General features: G+C 43.4%; 1 protein-coding gene across 2 annotated transcripts; it reads right to left on the bottom strand.

Moving 5' to 3' along the window:
* Nucleotides 1-658: 658 nt before the first annotated feature.
* Nucleotides 659-16,580, bottom strand: PPIE (peptidylprolyl isomerase E). 2 transcript variants are annotated; one of them, XM_056556647.1, is made up of 10 exons: nucleotides 16,443-16,497; nucleotides 16,223-16,321; nucleotides 14,136-14,179; nucleotides 13,789-13,815; nucleotides 11,697-11,778; nucleotides 11,484-11,584; nucleotides 11,248-11,371; nucleotides 7,827-8,012; nucleotides 1,112-1,254; nucleotides 659-824 (listed from the first exon to the last, which is right to left on the bottom strand). In XM_056556647.1, the coding sequence occupies exons 1-10, from the start codon at nucleotides 16,480-16,482 to the stop codon at nucleotides 756-758; spliced, it is 915 nt and encodes a 304-aa protein (XP_056412622.1). In that variant the 5' UTR covers nucleotides 16,483-16,497; the 3' UTR covers nucleotides 659-755. The 2 variants fall into 2 exon arrangements, with proteins under 2 accessions (XP_056412622.1, XP_056412623.1); XM_056556648.1 differs by having other exon boundaries at nucleotides 660-824; nucleotides 16,435-16,580.
* Nucleotides 16,581-19,487: the final 2,907 nt, after the last annotated feature.

Genomic DNA, 19,487 nt, shown 5'->3' with positions numbered 1-19,487 from the left:
AAATGGACTACGGGTAGTCAGGTATTTATTAACTGCGACAGTCGCAACTGCGCAAAAAAAAGTCGCAACAGCGTTAAAAATTGACTAAATTTACTCCAGCTCAAACATGGAGCAGAAAAAGCTACTACCAAAGTAAAAAAGGAAAAATTGCTTACGTGAAAGAAAATTATCAACAGGCTGAAACCAGTTGATAAATACGTCGCACATAAGCAAAAAAAAAGTAAGGAAAAAATTACTAAAAAAAAGAATACATAAGCAAAGATTGATAAATGTCCCTCATTGTGCTCATGTGAAACCAGCCATAGTATCTTTATGATGTATTAAGGGAACACTCCTGACGAAAACAAATATACTGTGCTACACCTATTGAAAAAGGTTATGCTTGGCTTCCAGCATGGAGCCTTGTACATCAACCAGTTAATGCAAGATGGAGTAGGTGTGCGTGCTGCTGGCACTTGGCCCTTTGAAAAGTTTCTTAGTAGCTCATCTGATGGCGCAGATGATGGCATTTTCTGCCTGTGACTGCAGCGCCATAACTGGTACAGAGCCAATAGTTTATGCAGATACACAGTATATATAAATATGTACATCCTCTGTAAACAAATCATATTAAGCACATCCACTGATGAACAAGCCAAGGATAGAAAACAAAATATTTATTTTTAACAAATAATTTACAAAACTTTTTGTGGAAAATGTAAAGTCTTCTTGTGATGTTTATTGGTCACTGTACTGTCAGTGCAGAAGAGGTGACGTCATACATATTCGCCACAGTCTGAGATTATTATTTTCTGTTTTGGTTTTCCATCCTTGTTCCCTTGAGCCTTTTTAGTAAAAATAAAGAATATATACACAGTATGTAATATAATCCACCATAACAGACAATGTAAACTAGAAATTTTTGTTAGTACTTTTATAGTAAACAAGAATAAAATTGGTTTCTGGTTGAGTGGAGCAAGAGGAATAAGTTCTGCTTGGATCTTGATGTATCGGTAGGAATATTCTATGTGAAGACTCCGCTTACTCTGGACTGGTTTTTGCTATTTGAAAAAGAGGACTTCATTCCATATAAATTAAAAAGCTTTGTTGAGCAAAATATATGAATACTGACCTCCATCTGACGTACAACATCTATTCCCTCCATCACCTCTCCGAACACAACATGTTTCCCATCAAGCCAGTCTGTTTTGTCACATGTGATGAAGAACTGTGATCCATTTGTATTTTGACCAGAATTTGCCATAGATAATAAACCTGAAAAAATACTGACAGTTATGGCTGACAACTAAACATTTAAATCCGAACCTTCTACAACCTTAACAGGATAGAAACTATACTCAATATACAGTCCTAAAAGATTTCAACTTTAACCTTAAACGTACTTGGCTATCTTTTGCCACTTTGATAGCAAGTGAATGGAGCAGCAGTCTAGCATGTGCACTCTCTCTGAAGACAAGGACAACCTTCTTTATCATTAACAATGGAGTTCCAGAGGTCCGACCTCTACTGATCAGAGAATATTCACCTATCCTATAGATAGAGATAATCTATTTAAAGGGGTACTCCGGCGGAAAACTTTTTTTTTTAATCAGCTGGTGCCAGAAAGTTTAACGGATTTGTAAATTACTTCTATTAAAAAATCTTAATCCTTCCAGTACTTATCAGCTGCTGAATGCTACAGAGGAAGTGGTCTCTGCTGACATTTCTGTCCATAGCAGCATATGTTTGCTATGGGGGATTTTCTCCTACTCTGGACAGTTCTTAAAATAGACAGAGATGTCAGCAGAGAGCACTGTGCTCGTGATGTCAGCAAAGAGCACTGTGTTCCAAAAAGAAAATAATTTCCTCTGTAGTGTTCAGCAGCTAATAAGTACTGGAAGGATTAAAAATGTTTAATAGAAGTAATTTACAAATCTGTTTAACTTTCTGGCACATGTTGATTAAAAAAAACAAAAAAAGTTTTCCACCGGAGTACCCCTTAACCCCTTAAGGACTCAGCCCATTTTGGCCTTAAGGACTCAGACAATTTAATTTTTACGTTTTAATTTTTTCCTCCTCGCCTTCTAAAAATCATAACTCTTATATTTTCATCCACAGACTAGTATGAGGGCTTGTTTTTTGCGCGACCAGTTGTCCTTTGTAATGACATAACTCATTATATCATAAAATGTATGGCGCAACCAAAAAACACTATTTTTGTGGGGAAATTAAAACGAAAAACGCAATTTTGCTAATTTTGGAAGGTTTTGTTTTCACGCCGTACAATTTATGGTAAAAATGATGTGTGTTCTTTATTCTGAGGGTCAATACGATTAAAATGATACCCATTATTACATACTTTTCTATTATTGTTGCGCTTAAAAAAAATCACAAACTTTTTAACCAAATTAGTACGTTTATAATCCCTTTATTTTGATGACCTCTAACTTTTTTTATTTTTCCGTATAAGCGGCGGTATGGGGCTCATTTGCGCCATGATCTGTACTTTTTTTGATACCACATTTGCATATAAAAAACTTACATTTTTTATAATTTTTTTTAATAAAATGTATTAAAAAAGTAGCAATTTTGGACTTTTTTTTTTCGTTTACGCCGTTCACCATACGAGATCATTAACATTTTATTTTAATAGTTCGGACATTTACGCACGCGGCGATACCAAATATGTCTATAAAATTTATTTTTTACGCTTTTTGGGGGTAAAATAGGAAAAAACTGACGTTTTACTTTTTTATTGGGGGAGGGGATTTATCACTTTTTTTTACTTTTACATTTTTTTTTTACACTTGAATAGTCCCCATAGCGGACTATTCATAGCAATACCATGATTGCTAATACTGATCTGTTCTATGTATAGGACATAGAACAGATCAGTGTTTTCGGTGATCTTCTGCTCTGGTCTGCTCGATCTCAGACCAGAGCAGGAGACGCCGGAAGGAGGAAGGTGAGGGGACCTCCGTGCGGTGTTCTGAATGATCAGATCCCCGCAGCCAGCAGCGCTGCGGGCGATCCGATCATTCAAATCGCGCACTGCCGCAGATGCCGGGATCTGTATTGATCCCGGCACCTGAGGGGTTAATGGCGGACGCCCGCGAGATCACGGGCGTCGGCCATTGCCGGCGGGTCCCTGGCTGCGATCAGCAGCCGGGATCAGCCACGCATGACACGGGCATCGCTCCGATGCCCGCGGTTATGCACAGGACGTAAATGTACGTCCTGGTGCGTTTAGTACCACCGCACCAGGACGTACATTTACGTTCTGCGTCCTTAAGGGGTTAAGGACCCAGCCCATTTTCACCTTAAAGAAGAAATCCCGTGCCCAAATAAAAAAAAAATATATAGCACATATTAAAGTACATGTTCTGACCTTCATGATGACCTGGTCCCCGTACAAATTGCCCGTTCTGTTCGCCCGCAATCGCCGCTGAAATTCCGTAACTTCCGGGTTCATGTATCTCCCTTATTTCTGGTCTGCACTTCAGGTCCCACAGTGCCTTGCGTGTCTGGCACGGCACCAGCCCAGCCTCCACTGCCTCACTTCTCCACCCCCATTACACCCGCACATTCCTCTCCCCCCCCCCCCCCATTCTGCTACGCCCCCAGCTTCCCCTGGCAGCCTGTCTCATCCAATCACTGCTAACCAGGATTCCCCCAGCAGTTGCAAAACTACAACTCCCAGCATGCCCGGACAGCTGAAGGCACCCTGGTTTGCAAAAACTGGTTCTTGGAGCAGGGGGGAGTGCCTGCCTCTGCACACACGATTTACTACTTTCACTTCTATAAGCAGGGTAGAACAGCGATCTCATGACCTCTCCTGACCTGTAGCACTATATTGCAGCTTCAGCGCTGATCAAAGTGGGGACACATACTTCTATAGCCCAGACGCAGGGGAGCGGGCTCCTGGCCTATAGAAGTCCGTATTCTTGTTCAGATCAGCGCTGAGTCCTCGGTGATATAGTGCTGCCGGGAGGACACAGAGATAAACTGGACAGATGTAGGGGAGAGTGCAGGGGGACAAATACAGGAGACAAATGAGGGTGATTACAGTTTTTTTGGACTGAGGCAGGGGAGAACACTGTCAGGTCACGCTCTCCCCTGCCATGGGAGAAGAATGAATGTGAGAGTGTGCGCAGGGGCTGCTCTAATTGGCTGAAGCAGCTATTGCATATTCAAAGCTGCTCAGCCAACCACGTAGGAGGGGAGGGGGGTAAATGAATATTTATCAGATGGGGCGGGCAGAGGCCATGCACGGGGCGGGCAGCTGAAACTGAAGGCTGCGTGGGGTATTGTGGGAATGTGTTACGTCACGGCCCCAGTATAACAGAGGTGGATGGGGGGGATCGCAAGTCACCAGAAACCTGAACTGCTGACCTTCCTGTCTGACAAAAGAATCAGTGAAAACATACTTTCCATTCAGGATGGGTGATGTAAGTGATTTACAAAGTTATATAACTTTAATTTCTGCACCTAAACCTGTCCATTTTTTTTCTCCATGAGACATCTCCTTTAAGGGCCAGAGCGTTTTTTGCACATCTGACCAGTCACTTTAAGCATTAATAACTCTGGGAAGATTTTACTTTTCATTCTGATTCAGGGATAGTGGTAAATTTCCGTTCAGTTTTGAAGTGGATTTGAAGGGCTTTCATATTAAAAATACCCCATAAATGATCCCATTATAAAAAGAGCACCCCTCAAAGTATACAAAATTACATTCAGAAAGTTTGTTAACCCTTAAGGCGCTTCACAGAAATAGCAGCAAAGTGAAGGAGAAAATTCTAAATCTTCATTTGTTTTCACTCGCATGTTCCTGTAGACCCAGTTTTTGAATTTTTACAAGGGGTAATAGGAGAAAAAGCCCCCCAAAATTTGTAACCCAATTTCTCTCGAGTAAGGAAATACCTCATATGTGGATGTAAAGTGTGCGGCGGGTGCACTAGAGGGCTCAGAAGGGAAAGAGCAACAATGGGATTTGGAGAGTGAGTTTTTCTGAAATGTTTTTTGGGGGGCATGTCACATTTAGGAAGCCCCTATGCTGCCAGAACAGCAAAAAAAAAAAAAAAAAAAAATTATAAAAAAAAAAAAAAAAAAACACATGGCATACTATTTTGGAAACTACACCCCTCAAGGCACGTAACAAGGGGTACGGTGAGCCTTAACACACTACAGGTGTTTGAAAACTTTTTGTTAAAGTCAAATGTGTAAATGAAAATAGAAATTTTTTCCCCAAATTTTACATTTTTACAAGCGGTAATAGGAGAAAATGCCCCCCCCCAAAACCCCATTTCTTATGAGTATGGAAATTCCCCATGTGTGGACGTCAAGGTCCTCTGCTGGCGAACTACAATGCTCAGAAGAGGAGGAGTGCCATTGAGCTTTTGGAGAGAGAATTTGCTTGGAATAGAAGTCAGGGGTCATGTGTATTTACAAAGCCCACATAGTGCCAGCACAGTGGACCCCCCCATGTGACCCCATTTTGGAAACTACACCCCTCACAGAATGTAATAAGGGGTGCAGTGAGCATTTACACCCCCACTGGCTTTTGATAGATCTTTGGAACAGTGGGCTGTGCAAATGAAAAATTAAATTTTTCATTTTCACGGACCACTGTTCCAAAAATCTGTCAGACACCTGTGGGGCGTAAATGCTCACTGCACCCCTTATTACGCGAGGGGTGTAGTTTCCAAAATGAGGTCACATGTGGGCCCACATGTTCTGGCACTATGGGGGATTTGTAAACACACGTTGCCTTCAATTCCAGAAAAATTCTTGTAGTTTGCCCGCAGAGCACTTTACGTCCACACATGGGGTATGTTGTTACTCAAAAGAAATGTGATTACAAATTTGGGGGGCTTTTTTCCTATTTTCCCTTGTGAAAATGAAAAATTTTGGGTAACACCAGCATTTTCGTGGAAACAATTTTTCTTCATTTTCCCATACAACTTTAACGAAAATTCGGTAAACACCTGTGGGGTGTTAAGGCTCACTATACCCCTTGTTACATTCCGTGAGGGGTGTAGTTTCCAAAATGGTGTCACATGTGGGTATTTATTGTTTTGTGTTTATGTCAGAACCGCTGTAAAATCAGCCACCCCTGTGTAAATCACCAATTTAGGCCTCAAATGTACATAGTACGCACTCACTCCTGAGCCTTGTTGTGCGCAGAGCATTTTACGCCCACATATGGGGTATTTCCGTACTCAGGAGAAATTGTGTTACAAATTTTGGGGGTCTTTTTTTCCTTTTACCTCTTGTGAAAATAAAAAGTATGGGGCAACACGAGCATGTTAGTGTCAAAAAATAAAAAAAATTTACACTAACAGGCTGGTGTAGACCCCAACTTTTGACTTCCTTTTCATGAGGGGTAAAAGGAGAAATAGCCCCCCAAAATTTGTAGTGCAATTGCTCCCGAGTACAGAAATACCCCATATGTGGCCCTAAACTGTTTTCTTGAAATACCACAGGGCTCCGAAGTGAAAGAGTGCCATGCACATTTGAGGACTAAATTAGGGATTGCATAGGGGTGGACATAGGGGTATTCTACGCCAGCGATTCCCAAACAGGGTGCCTCCAGCTGTTGCTAAACTCCCAGCAAGCCTGGACAGTCAGCGGCTGTCCGGAAATGCTGAGAGTTGTGTTTTGCAACAGCTGGAGGCTCCGTTTTGGAAACCCTGCTGTACGATACGTTTTCATTTTTATTTGGGGGGGGGGGGGGTGAAGTGTAAGGGGGTGTATACGTAGTGTTTTACCCTTTAATATGTGTTAATGTAGTGTTTTTAGGGTACATTCGCACTGGCGGGGGTATACAGTGAGTTTCCCGCTAGTAGTTTTCTCTGCCGCAGCTCAAACATGAAGCAGGAACCCGCCACTATAAACCCGTCAGTGTGAATGTACCCTGCACATTCACATGGGGGGGGGGGAACCTCCAGCTGTTTCAAAACTACAACTCCCAGCATGCACTGACAGGCCGTGAATGCTGGGAGTTGTACTTTTTCAACAGCTGGAGGCACACTGGTTGGAAAACCTTCAGTTAGGTTCTGTTACCTAACTCAGTATTTTCCAACCAGTGTGCCTCCAGCTATTGCAAAACTAAAATTCCCAGCATGTACTGATCGCCGAAGGGCACACTGGGAGATATACAACAGCTGGAGGTACGCAACTACAACTCCCAGCATGCCGAGACAGCTGCACAGTGATGTTGAAACTGTAGCCCTCCAGCTGTTGCAAAACTGCAAATCTCAGCATGCCCAAACGGCTGTCTGGCATGCTGGGAGTTGTAGTTTTGCAACATCTGGAGGGCTACAGTTTAGAGACCACTGTATAGTGGTATAAAAACTGTAGCCCTCCAGATGTTGCTAGGCAACTACTCACCGGCTTCAGTAGGATCGCAGGTAAATGAACCTCCGGCGCTGGTCACCACCGAACTTAAACCCCCCCGATCTGCTATTGGTCGTCACTTCTGAATGACCAATAGCAGGGATAGGAGGGGCCCCAATCGCGGGTGTGAATTCACCGGCAATTTGCAGTGATTGCCGACATATGGGGGGGGGGTCTCAGGACCCCCCTGGGCATTGGCACAGGATGCCTGCTGATAGATAACAGCAGTCAACCTGGTCCAGACCGAAATTCCCATGGGCATACAGGTACGCCGTGTTCTTAAGTACCAGGACGTCAGGGCCCTATGTACGCCCTATGTCCTTAAGGGGTTAAGCTTATTTCTTATAAATACAACTACTGCTTTAAAAATGCAGTGTATGTAAAAACATTTTGAAGGGAAAATTCCAGGCACATCTTACTGCTTACATCTACTTTTGTCTATGGGAACCCACCTGGACCTGTGTGCTTCAGAATGAAGTTCTCATCATCAAACTTCCGTCCATAGATGGATTTTCCTCCTGTGCCATTGTGATTGGTGAAGTCCCCTCCCTGACACATGAACTGTGGAATTATTCTATGGAAGCTGCTTCCCTTGAAGCCAAAGCCCTTTTCATGTGTGCAGAGGCAACGGAAGTTTTCTGCATTAGGAAGAAAGATACATAAAACACAGTCCGGTGTCAATTACAAAATATAAACACTCACTAAAATTAAATAGTCGTACAATGATTTCCTATCTTGTATAATAGATTTGAAGATAAGTAGAATAAACCTAAATTAAAATTGGTTTCTAGTTTAAAGAGAAATGAGGCCTAGCCCTAATACTGCCAAGAACATACATCTTGACGCCAATTGAGTATAAGAACTAGTGCTTAGATCTTTTACCATATTAAAAGGTGTTTTCCAAAATTCTCCACCGATGGCCAATTCTCAGGATAGGCCATAAATACCTGATTGGCGGGAATCCGACACCCATCATCCCCCTTTGATTAGTTGTCTGCCAGAGCTGCAGTGCTCATATGAACAGTAAACAGAGCTGTGAGCGCCATACATTGTGTAGAGGCAAAGCTGGGTTAAATGAAAACAAAAGTATACCAAGCTGAAAATAAGTGCAGTAAAAAAAATTATAATAATTAAAATATTTCTTTGTTCTGTATGGCTGCATTCACATCACGATTTATAGATTCGGCAGGAGAATTTAAACACTGGCTGCTGCCATATCCCTGCTGGACCCAATTCATTTCAATGTGCTGGACAGAGTCAGCTAGTGACTCCGGACGGCTCATTTTTTGACCGTATTAGTTTTTCTTCCCAGACTGAAACCACAGCAGACCACAGGTTTTAGTCTGGCAACAAAAGTTAATTTGGTCCAAAAATGAGTCAACTGGAGTCACTGGCACTGCCTGGCTCTTTGAAATTAATGAATCACGAAGAATGATCACAGCCTGGCACTTTCATTTCCCCCACCTCCTCAGTTTAGTCTCTAGTGACCACCATTAAGTCGACAGGGTGATGGTGCAGTGCCTTGTACCATCACTATTAAAACTAAGGCGACAGGAAGAATGGGCAGCAGTAAGCACTAAGAAGGCTGCAGCACTCACACATGTACCACAGCTCCTTTAAAACAGGCACAGGGATGTGGAATTCCTATCACCCGACGCCCGGGACAAGCAGTTCCGGGCGCCGGGCAGGTGAATTTGTCCGGCCCTTAGCCCGGCTTCGGGCAAGCAGGGCCGGACCTGACAAGTGCGGTGGCGATCTGCAGTCTGTATGGAGCGGGCTCCCGACTCCTGCCCGCTCCATACTCTGCAGCCTGTGTCCTTCGAAGCAGAGCAGGGGAGATGAGGGGGTTTGGCTTCTTGCTCCCCGTGCAGACCTGCGTCCTCTGCCTTCACTCCCCAAAGCTGTAGCTTCGGAGAGCTGAGGGGAGGAGGCACGTCTGCACAGGGAGATGCATGTGGCGCTCTGCAGTATGTATGGAGCGGGCTCAGGATTCCTGCCCGCTCCATACTCTGCAGCCTCCGGCTGTTCTCAGTAGCCGGGGGCCGCCGCTAATAGCCAGCATGCGGCGATCGCCGCGGCTGGCTATTAACCCTTTAGATTGCCGCGCCGCTGTCAAAGCTGACAGCGGCGTCTAAAGGGACATGTGAATGCTCCCTGGTGGGCTAGTGGGGTGGATCGCCCCCCCCCGCCGCCGTTGGCTGTCCGGGCATGCTGGGAGTTGTAAAACATGTAAACATAATAAAAATAAACATTTTTGGTATCGCTGCGTGCGTAATTGTACAACCTATTAAAATATAACATTATGTATCCCGTTCGGTAAATGTAAAAAAATACCAAACCACAGATTTGCAATTTTTATAATATCGCAGAAAAAAGTTAAAAAGCGATTAAAAAGTCAGATCAATACCAAAATGGTACCGATACAAAAAACAGATTATGGCGCAAAAAATGGCCCTCATACAGCCTGGTATGCAGAAAAAAAATAAAGCTACAGGGGTTAAAAAATGGCAATTAAATTTTTTTGAAAAAGTCCAGAATTAGTAAAACATGACGTAAACGATACAAATCTGGTATTGCTGTAATCAGGCGCCTAAAGTATAAAACTAACATGTTACCTCAACCACAAGGTAAATGGCGCAGAAAAGAAAAACCACCAAATCTGCTAAATTATCGTTTACTATTTCAATTTCACTTCCCTAAATAAATAAATATATATATATATATATATAGACAAAGAATAAGTCAGCCAGCACTTTAGTTGATACCAAACTATTATATGGACCTGTCCTGCAGGTGCACGCTACTAGGCTAGATATACAGCAACAGAAGAATGCAGCAGCACACTGCCAGCACAAAGATATAGGTGAAACATGAAAATGCTGTTAAAACATGGAGAGCTATACAGCTATGGTGTAATAAATGCAAATGTGAAACATACGGGGGAGTGGCTACCTCCATGTTGACCTTGCACCCCACCCACCTCTATCAGGTGTGTATATAAGGTGTCTTGGATGTTCCAGATCCTGCCATGCTTACTGAACTGTTCACACAGAGGCATATTCACAGTGTAGGGTCCGTCCCAATGAGGCCATCTTATCGCGGTGGGACGGTCCAAGCTATTTGACCGCCGGCGGAGACAAATTTGCGAGCTAAGTGCCTCACTATTTCACAGTTTCACATTTGCATCTATTACACCATAGCTGTATAGCTCTCCATGTTTTAACTGCATTTTCATGTTTCACCTATATCCTTGTGCTGGCAGTGTGCTGCTGTATTCTTCTGATATATATATATATATATATATATATATATATATATATATATATTTTTTTTTTTTTTGGTTCAGAGAATATGTTATTGAAAAATTAAAAGGTATCTTTATAGTAGGTAGTTATGGCTATTATAGGGCCCATCAACTGGTCTGTTGAAGCGCGCACACGCGCAAAACAATTGTTACCACCTTCTTCCTGAACAAGGCTGGCGTCCGCCCTGCGAGGCGAAGTGCTGCCGCATACCTGCACCGATGTCTAAAGAATAAAGCTGTTTGTTTCCAACTACAACGTGGTGAGTTGCCCTCATTACCTGCTCCGTTGTGATTGCATTGTGTATATCTACACTTCCATAGAGAGTTGTGCACCACCCACGGCCGTAGTCTCGTAACAGGGATCCCGCATCACCACACACCTGGAAGTAGCAGTGCCTTTCATTCTGTCTCTCACCATGTCTACCCGTTTTGCTCCATTTTAGTCCCGTGGACAAGTAGTTTTTTATAAAATTTCCACACCCCTGCAGGCACGTCTGGATAACCTCTTCAAAATACAGCCAATTATACTGTGATCCTTAATCCTGTATGTTATATCAGATTTGACTCACCCACTGTCATAGGAACAACATCTGCTCGTAACAAAAAACGAATACGTCCAGCAGGCTTGTTCCCTATCTTGATATCCATGTAGACTTGGGGGTTAGCTCGAACCTTTTTAGAAGGTGGTTCTCCCTGTATGTATAAAAATAGAAGCACATAGATGTCATACAGAGCAATAAATAGATTCACAAACAAATTAACATATTCCTGTACAAGTGGGCCATGACTGGGGAATAACCATTACCTCTTGTGCTGCAGCTTGAGGAGTTTCTGTCCCTTCAGCCTGTTCAGCTTCCTCTAACGTTTTACCAGAAAACTTTTTGAGCCAGTCATCATCAGACCAAACTATATTTAAAAAAAAAAAAAACATTTTTTTTTTTAATGGAATATGGAAATGAAGCGCAAAACACTAAATGTAAAACAATATACAAATATATAATATATTAGTGCAACCCACCTGCCTTCGAAGAACCTTCCTTTAGTCGCATAGGCTTTGCAAGATTTACACGTATGGTTCTACCAAAGAGTTCAGACTCATTCTAAATAATAAAAATTAAACATTATTTATCAGTTTGAAGATTAAGCATTAAACAATATTGCAGAAGATCATCTGCAGTCTATGGGTGGGGATACACTTAAAGAAAAACTGTCAGCCTGTTCACCCACACTAAACTCAATATACTGGATTATACTGTCGGTGAACAGGAGTCCAACGAGGGGTCACTTCCCTAAATGTGTCCAGTATGTCCTGAGATATGTCCCCCAGAAGATCCTCTGCTAAATTCAGTGAATTGAGTTTAGGGGGCAGGGCTTTGCTGACAATTTACATATCCATTGTCTGTGATTCCACATCCTAGTGAAGTGGAGGTACAGACAATGGATATGTAAATTTAGCCGGCTTTTAGAACCATTATAAAAAAAAAAAAGGGAAACCCCAGCATACCTCTTCCCAATCCTTTTGTTCTCCATACAGACAAGCTCCTGTCAGATATGGTTATTCTTGCCTCTTCATTGGGAACACATGCATGCTCATCCCAACCAACCATGCATGTCTATGGGAGTGTTTGCAGTAATAGCCGTTTACCAAAGCTGAATTCGCCAGCTACTGAAGGTGTATGGGCCGTACTAAACTTCTTACCTCTGATTTCTTGTGCATTTCTACAACTAGCAACTTGGTAGTAATAATATTTCCCTACAAAATTGGATTTAGGATCATTTGCATCGATAACACTGCCATTCGCTGCGGCTGGCAAATTGCTGACAGACATCTCATAGGTGGACCAGGAAGAAGACTGAGGCGGAGAGGCAGAGCAAGATACAAGGACACCGGGGGAGCGGCAGAAGGTGAGTTATTGTTTTATTTGCAGACAGCCCGGGCATTACGGGTAAAAAATCCTACATAAGAAATCCTCTTTAAATGGGCACTGTCAGATTAAAAAAATGTTGATATGTCGTCCATCTTGGAAAACATCAACCTCTAATATTCTTCATAAGAAAATGTTATTTCCTTTTTATATTAATCATGGCTTATAAAATCACGGCTTTATCCAAGCTGAAGCACAGGCATAGACAAAGTCCAGTAAGCGAGGGTGTATCTGACAGTGCCCATTTAAAGGTGTATTCTGGGCAAAAACATTTTATCCCCTATCCAAAGGATAAGGGATAAGATGCCTGATCGCGGGGGGCCCGCTGCTGAGACCCCCCACGATCTCCCTGCAGCAACCGCAATCTATGCGGGGTCTGCGTCTCTAGTTTCGGAAACCTCCGGATTTCCGGGACTGGGGACGTGACGTCATGCCACGCCCCCTCCATTCATGTCAATGGGAGGGGGCGTGACGGCCATCACGCCCCCTCCCATAGACATGAATGGAGTGTGCGTGGCGTGATGTCACATCCCCAGTCCCAGAAACCTGGAGGTTTCCGAAACTGGAGATTCAGCACCCGCATAGAATGCGGTTGCTGCAGGGAGATCGCGAGGGGTCTCAGCAGCGGACCCCCCGCGATCAGACATCTTATCCCCTATCCTTTGGATAGGGGATAAAATATTTTTGCCCGGAATATCCCTTTAAGGCCAGTGTATTACTGCAGTACTGGCTGGGATCACCAGAAGTGCTGTGCTGGATTGACAAGGGATTTAATGGATGAGTAAAAGATATTTGCTTATTAGGCAACTTTTGTACAGTCCTGGACAATACCTTAGCTGAGCGGGCACTTGCCTCGAAAGGTGTAAGCCCGAGCATGCTGAGGATGGGTAAGGAGCAGGGCCCCATACAGTGGATTGCAAGTACACCTTTCCTAATCCCATCAGATAGTATACTGAATATTTTGTGGGCTAAAATCAGACAGTGAACTAAAACATTTCAGATAACTAAAATATGACAAATTGAATGTAATACTAGTCAAAAGACAAACTAAAGCTAAATTTGCTAATACGTGTACTACAGGATCACATGCCATTTAAAGAGCATTTAGGATTGAATTCGAACCGCTCTGCACACCATGCTGCACATTTCAACACTTTTTGCTATTGGAAGAGACGTGATCCATACCATGTTATCAATGGCTGCAGCTGCATCCTAAAAAACAACAACAAAAAAGCATTGTTCAGTTATATTCACCTACAAGAGTTCATGAGTTTATCACACAAAAATGCAGACAAAGGAGGAGATTTATTAAAACCTGGGTAGATCAAATGTTGACCAGTTGCCCATAGCAACCAGATTTTCTTTTTTAAAGGGCTTTTTTTTTTTTTTTTTTAAATATAAGAAGCTATTCGATTGGTTGTTATGGGCAACTGGGCAAGTTTTTTTCTCTGCACATGTTTTGATAAATCTCCTCAAGTATTTTACCAAAGAAGCGAAACTGTACAAAAAAAAAAAAAAAAAGCACAACTAACCTCTGGGAGCTCAAATTCAACAAAAGCAAATCCTCTGTGTTTTTCTGTAATAAATAAGAACCAAACACAATAAGGTGATGCAAACAAAGGAGCCCTCCCCATAAGAAAACAACTAAGGGGCAAAACAGATGTACTTTAAAGGATATGGCACTTTTACTGCTGTAAAGAAAAGCTAACACATATATATATATATATATCTATATATATATATATATATATATATATATATATATATATATATATCTATATATATAACTCATAATATATGAAATGAGAGGTGTCGTGAAAGACATATGTAAGAAGTCTTTCCTTTTAATATTTGCCAGGACTAGAATATTAGACTACATTCACACTACGGAATTTCCAAGCAGAGAAATTCTGCTGCAGAAATTTCTGTGCAGAAGCCTCCCATTGTTTTCAATTGTATGCTGCTGTACTGTGCACACTACTGCAGAGTTTCCGTGGAGAAAATGTCTGCTATGAAAATTCCAAACTCTGCCAAAAGAAAAACCATGTTCATTCTTTCCGTAGACATCCACAAGGACTGCATGGCCATCAACATTGACGGCGCATGTCCAAGCACTCCTAGCTCCAAAGCATTTTGATGATGTCCAGAGATTCTGTGGTGGGAATGTAGCCTTATTCCTAGATCTTGGGATCATAATAAAGCCTTTCTGGTTCTGCATTTTGGTGTTCTAAAGTGTTACGGTCATTAAAACCAACATGACACGTTAATCAGACATGTCAAAAGTTGTTGATCGCACCGGGTCTCACTGCTTAGACTCGCTGTGATCGTGAGATATAAGCTGAAAAAGCAGAGTGAATTGCGCTCTAATCCGCAGCGCAGCTGGCGGCAGATCCTGCATAGAAGTGTTGATGTCCTGCATGTTCTCTGACTAACAACTTACGAATACATTGAGTCTCAGCCAATCACTGGCCAATGCAGGACATCACTGCGGCCGGTGACTGGCTGAGCAGCAGTATGACACTGAGCTGGGTGGCAGTATATCATGTTTTGTGAGGAAAAGTATCACAGCCAGGGACTGGAGCAGGACACCAGAGGCACTGCAAGATCACTGGAGGCATGTAGAGGTTTAGTTTTTCATATCATGTATAACAGGCAAAGGTGTAAACCTCTGTCCCCCTGTGGCTGACCCCTTTAAAGGGGTACTCCGGTGCTTACACATCTTATCCCCTATCCAAAGGATAGGGGATAAGATGCCTGATCGCGGGAGTCCCGCCGCTGGGGACCCCCGGGATCTTGCACGCAGCACCCTGTTTGTAATCAGTCCCCGGAGCGTGTTCGCTCCGGGTCTGATTACCGGCAACCACACGGCCGGCAGCGTGTGACGTCACGCTCCGCCCCTCAATGCAAGCCTACAGGAGGGGGCGTGATAGCTGTCACGCCCCCTCCCGTAGGCTTGCATTGAGGGGCGGAGCGTGACGTCACACGGGGGCGGAGGTGTGACGTCACACGCCGCCGGCCGTGTGGTCGCCGGTAATCAGACCCAGAGCGAACACGTTCCGGGGACTGATTACAAACGGGGTGCAGCATGCAAGATCACGGGGGTCCCCAGCGGCGGGACTCCCGCGATCAGGGATCTTATCTCCTATCCATTAAAGGAGTAGTGCAGTGAAACATGACTTATCCGCTATCCAAAGGATAGGGGATAAGTTATAGATCGTGGGGGTCCAACTGCTGGGACCCCCGCGATCTCCTGAACGGGGCCCTGGCAGTCTGCTGGAAGGGGGCATGCCCCCTTCAGCAGACTGCCGGGGCCCCGTTCAGGAGATCTGGGGGGTCCCAGCGATCTATAACTTATCCCCTATCTTTTGGATAGGGGATAAGTTACTTTTCACTGCACTACTCCTTTAACCTGTTCCTTATTAACAGTTGGAATCACCCCCCTTTTCTATCTTAAAGTGTGGTGGCCCATGCACGTAGATAGAGGATAAAATAAGAAATGTCAGGCTCGTCTTTCCTCATAGCTCCCATGAAGGTGAATGGACGCTACTGTGAGGAAGTGCCGCAGGATGCAGAGTGTTTACAAGGTGTAACCAAGGGCTGACCCTGAAGCAGCACCCACCGGTCTCATAGTCCAGAGGGATCTGAATGTCTGTAATGTCTCCAAAGGGGATGAAGGCTGCGTGCAGGATCTTCTCATCCACCTCCTCGGCCAGGCCGCCTGCAATACAGAGAAGATGTCATCAGAGAGAGCTCTACCATTCTCTCTATCACGCCGGGCACAGGACCTTCCCGTGTGTCCATGCCGCTAAACACACCACTATTGGTACTAACCAACGTACAGCACTCGCTTGGTGGCCGCCATGTTGCCTTGAATATCATTAACCTTTACCCGGTGACGTCATTAGCGTGGGCGGGCACGCACGACGTGCACTAACCACTAGAGGTAGAAGTGCTACTAGTTGCGATGTCTTCAGTCACGGCGCTCCTTGTGCCTTGTGGGTAAAGTTCACGAGGATTTCTCTGGTCATAGATACAGCTAATGCTGGACATTCCTGTGTGACTAGGCCGCCCACCAGCCTTCTATGGATCTAGTCTGTGTTATTCCCTTATTACTATGGTGGGCATCAGTATGGTAGACCCCTAGATACTCCTTTAATCAGCCGTAGGGTTGGAGGGGTTTTCCAGGATCCCATCAGGAGAACAGGGAAAGGGTGGAGCTGTAGCTACTTCCATGGGGGCTGGGCGTTAGGTGTTTTTAACCCTTTAAGGGTGTATTCACTTGTACATACAGTGGTCCCTCAACATATGATATTAATTGGTTCCAGGAGAACCATCATATGTTGAAACCATCATATGTCGAGTACATATGTCTATGTAAAAGTGGTAATTGGTTCTGGGGCCTCGGAACCATTGTATGTTGAATACATATCTCTATGGGAAACTGCTAATTGGTTCTGGGATGACCATTGTATGTGGAGTGTATGGAGAGTGTTTAACAAACCAGGGTGCCTCCAGCTGTTGCACAACTACAACTCCCAGCATGCATGTACAGCCATTGACTGTCTGGGCATGCTGAGAGTTATAGTTTTGCAACAGCTGGAGGCACACTGATAGGGAAACATTGATGTATGGGGTGTATAGTGTGTGTATATGTATTGTATGTGATGTGTGACATCGCATACAATACTGTACAGTTCTTTAAATACCTTCAGGGGGGACAGAATGTCCTCCATTACTATCCTGCCGACTACAGCTCTATAGGAAAGGAAGGGGAGGGCAGCCAGCAGCTCATTGGATGCCTGCAGCAAGATGCTCCAGGCTATTGGCTATGGCTGCACTGGGGGGCGGGGCTTACACAGAGCTCACAGTGAAAGCCTGGACAGCATGTGAGTAACAGGGGGCAGAACGGGGCACATTAACCCCTTAAGGACCAGGCCATTTTACACCTCAGGACCAGAGCGTTTTTTGCACATCTGACCACTGTCACTTTAACCCCTTAAGGACCAGGCCATTTTATACCTTAAGGACCGGAGCGTTTTTTGCAATTCTGACCACTGTCACTTTAAACATTAATAACTCTGGAATGCTTTTAGTTATCATTCTGATTCCGAGATTGTTTTTTCGTGACATATTCTACTTTAACTTAGTGGTAAAATTTTATGGTAACTTGCATCCTTTCTTGGTGAAAAATCCCAAAATTTGATGAAAAAAATGAAAATTTTGCATTTTTCTAACTTTGAAGCTCTCTGCTTGTAAGGAAAATGGATATTCAAAATATATTTTTTTTGGGTTCACATATACAATATGTCTACTTTATGTTTGCATCATAAAATTTATGAGTTTTTACTTTTGGAAGACATCAGAGGGCTTCAAAGTTCAGTAGCAATTTTGAAATTTTTCACAAAATTTTCAAACTCACTATTTTTCAGGGACCAGTTCAGTTTTGAAGTGGATTTGAAGGGTCTTCATATTAGAAATACCCCATAAAAGACCCCATTATAAAAACTACACCCCCTAAAGTATTCAAAAAAACATTCAGTAAGTGTATTAACCCTTTAGGTGTTTCACAGGAATAGCAGCAAAGTGAAGGAGAAAATTCAAAATCTTCATTTTTTACACTCGCATGTTCTTGTAGACCCAATTTTTGAATTTTTGCAAGGGATAAAAAGGAGAAAATTTTTACTTGTATTTGAAACCCAATTTCTCTCGAGTAAGCACATACCTCATATGTCTATGTTAATTGTTCGGCGGGCGCAGTAGAGGGCTCAGAAGGGAAGGAGCGACAAATGGTTTTTGGGGGGCATGTCACCTTTAGGAAGCCCCTATGGTGCCAGGACAGCAAAAAAAAAAACACATGGCATACCATTTTGGAAACTAGACCCCTCAGGGAACGTAACAAGGGGTAATGTGAACCTTAATACCCTACAGGTGATTCACGACTTTTGCATATGTAAAAAAAAAAAAATTTTTTTTTACCTAAAATGCTTGGTTTCCAAAAAATTTTACATTTTTAAAAAGGGTAATAGCAGAAAATACCCCCCAAAATTTGAAGCCCAATTTCTCCCGATACAGAAAACACCTCGCATGGGGGTGAAAAGTGCTCTGCTGGTGCACTACAGGTCTCAGAAGAGAAGGAGTCACATTTGGCTTTTTGAAAGCAAATTTTGCTCTGGGGGCATGCCGCATTTAGGAAGCCTCTATGGTGCCAGAACAGCAAAAAAAAAACCACATGGCATACCATTTTGGAAACTAGACCCCTCGGGAAACGTAACAAGGGGTAATTTGAACCTTAATACCCACAGGTGTTTCACGACTTTTGCATATGTAAAAAAATATATTTTTTTTTACCTAAAATGCTTGTTTTCCCAAAAATTTAACATTTTTTAAAAGGGTAATAGCAGAAAATACCCCCCAAAATTTGAAGCCCAATTTCTCCCGAGTACGGCGATACCCCATATGTGGCCCTAAACTGTTGCCTTGAAATACGACAGGGCTCCAAAGTGAGAGCGCCATGCGCATTTGAGGCCTAAATTAGGGACTTGCATAGGGGTGGACATAGGGGTATTCTACGCCAGTGATTCCCAAACAGGGTGCCTCCAGCTGTTGTAAAACTCCCAGCATGCCTGGACAGTCAACGGCTATCTGGCAATACTGGGAGTAGTTGTTTTGCAACAGCTGGAGGCTCCGTTTTGGAAACAGTGGCGTACCAGACGTTTTTCATTTTTATTGGGGAGGGGGGCTGTGTAGGGGTATGTGCATATGTAGTGTTTTTTACTTTTTATTTTATTTTGTGGTAGTGTAGTGTAGTGTTTTTAGGGTACAGTCGCACGGGCGGGGGTTCACAGTAGTTTCTCGCTGGCAGTTTGAGCTACGGCAGAAAATTT

The sequence above is a fragment of the Hyla sarda genome, chromosome 2 (assembly GCF_029499605.1).
Source record: "Hyla sarda isolate aHylSar1 chromosome 2, aHylSar1.hap1, whole genome shotgun sequence".
In the NCBI taxonomy this organism is placed as follows: domain Eukaryota; kingdom Metazoa; phylum Chordata; class Amphibia; order Anura; family Hylidae; genus Hyla; species Hyla sarda.
This window is presented reverse-complemented; position numbering and strand designations above follow the sequence as displayed.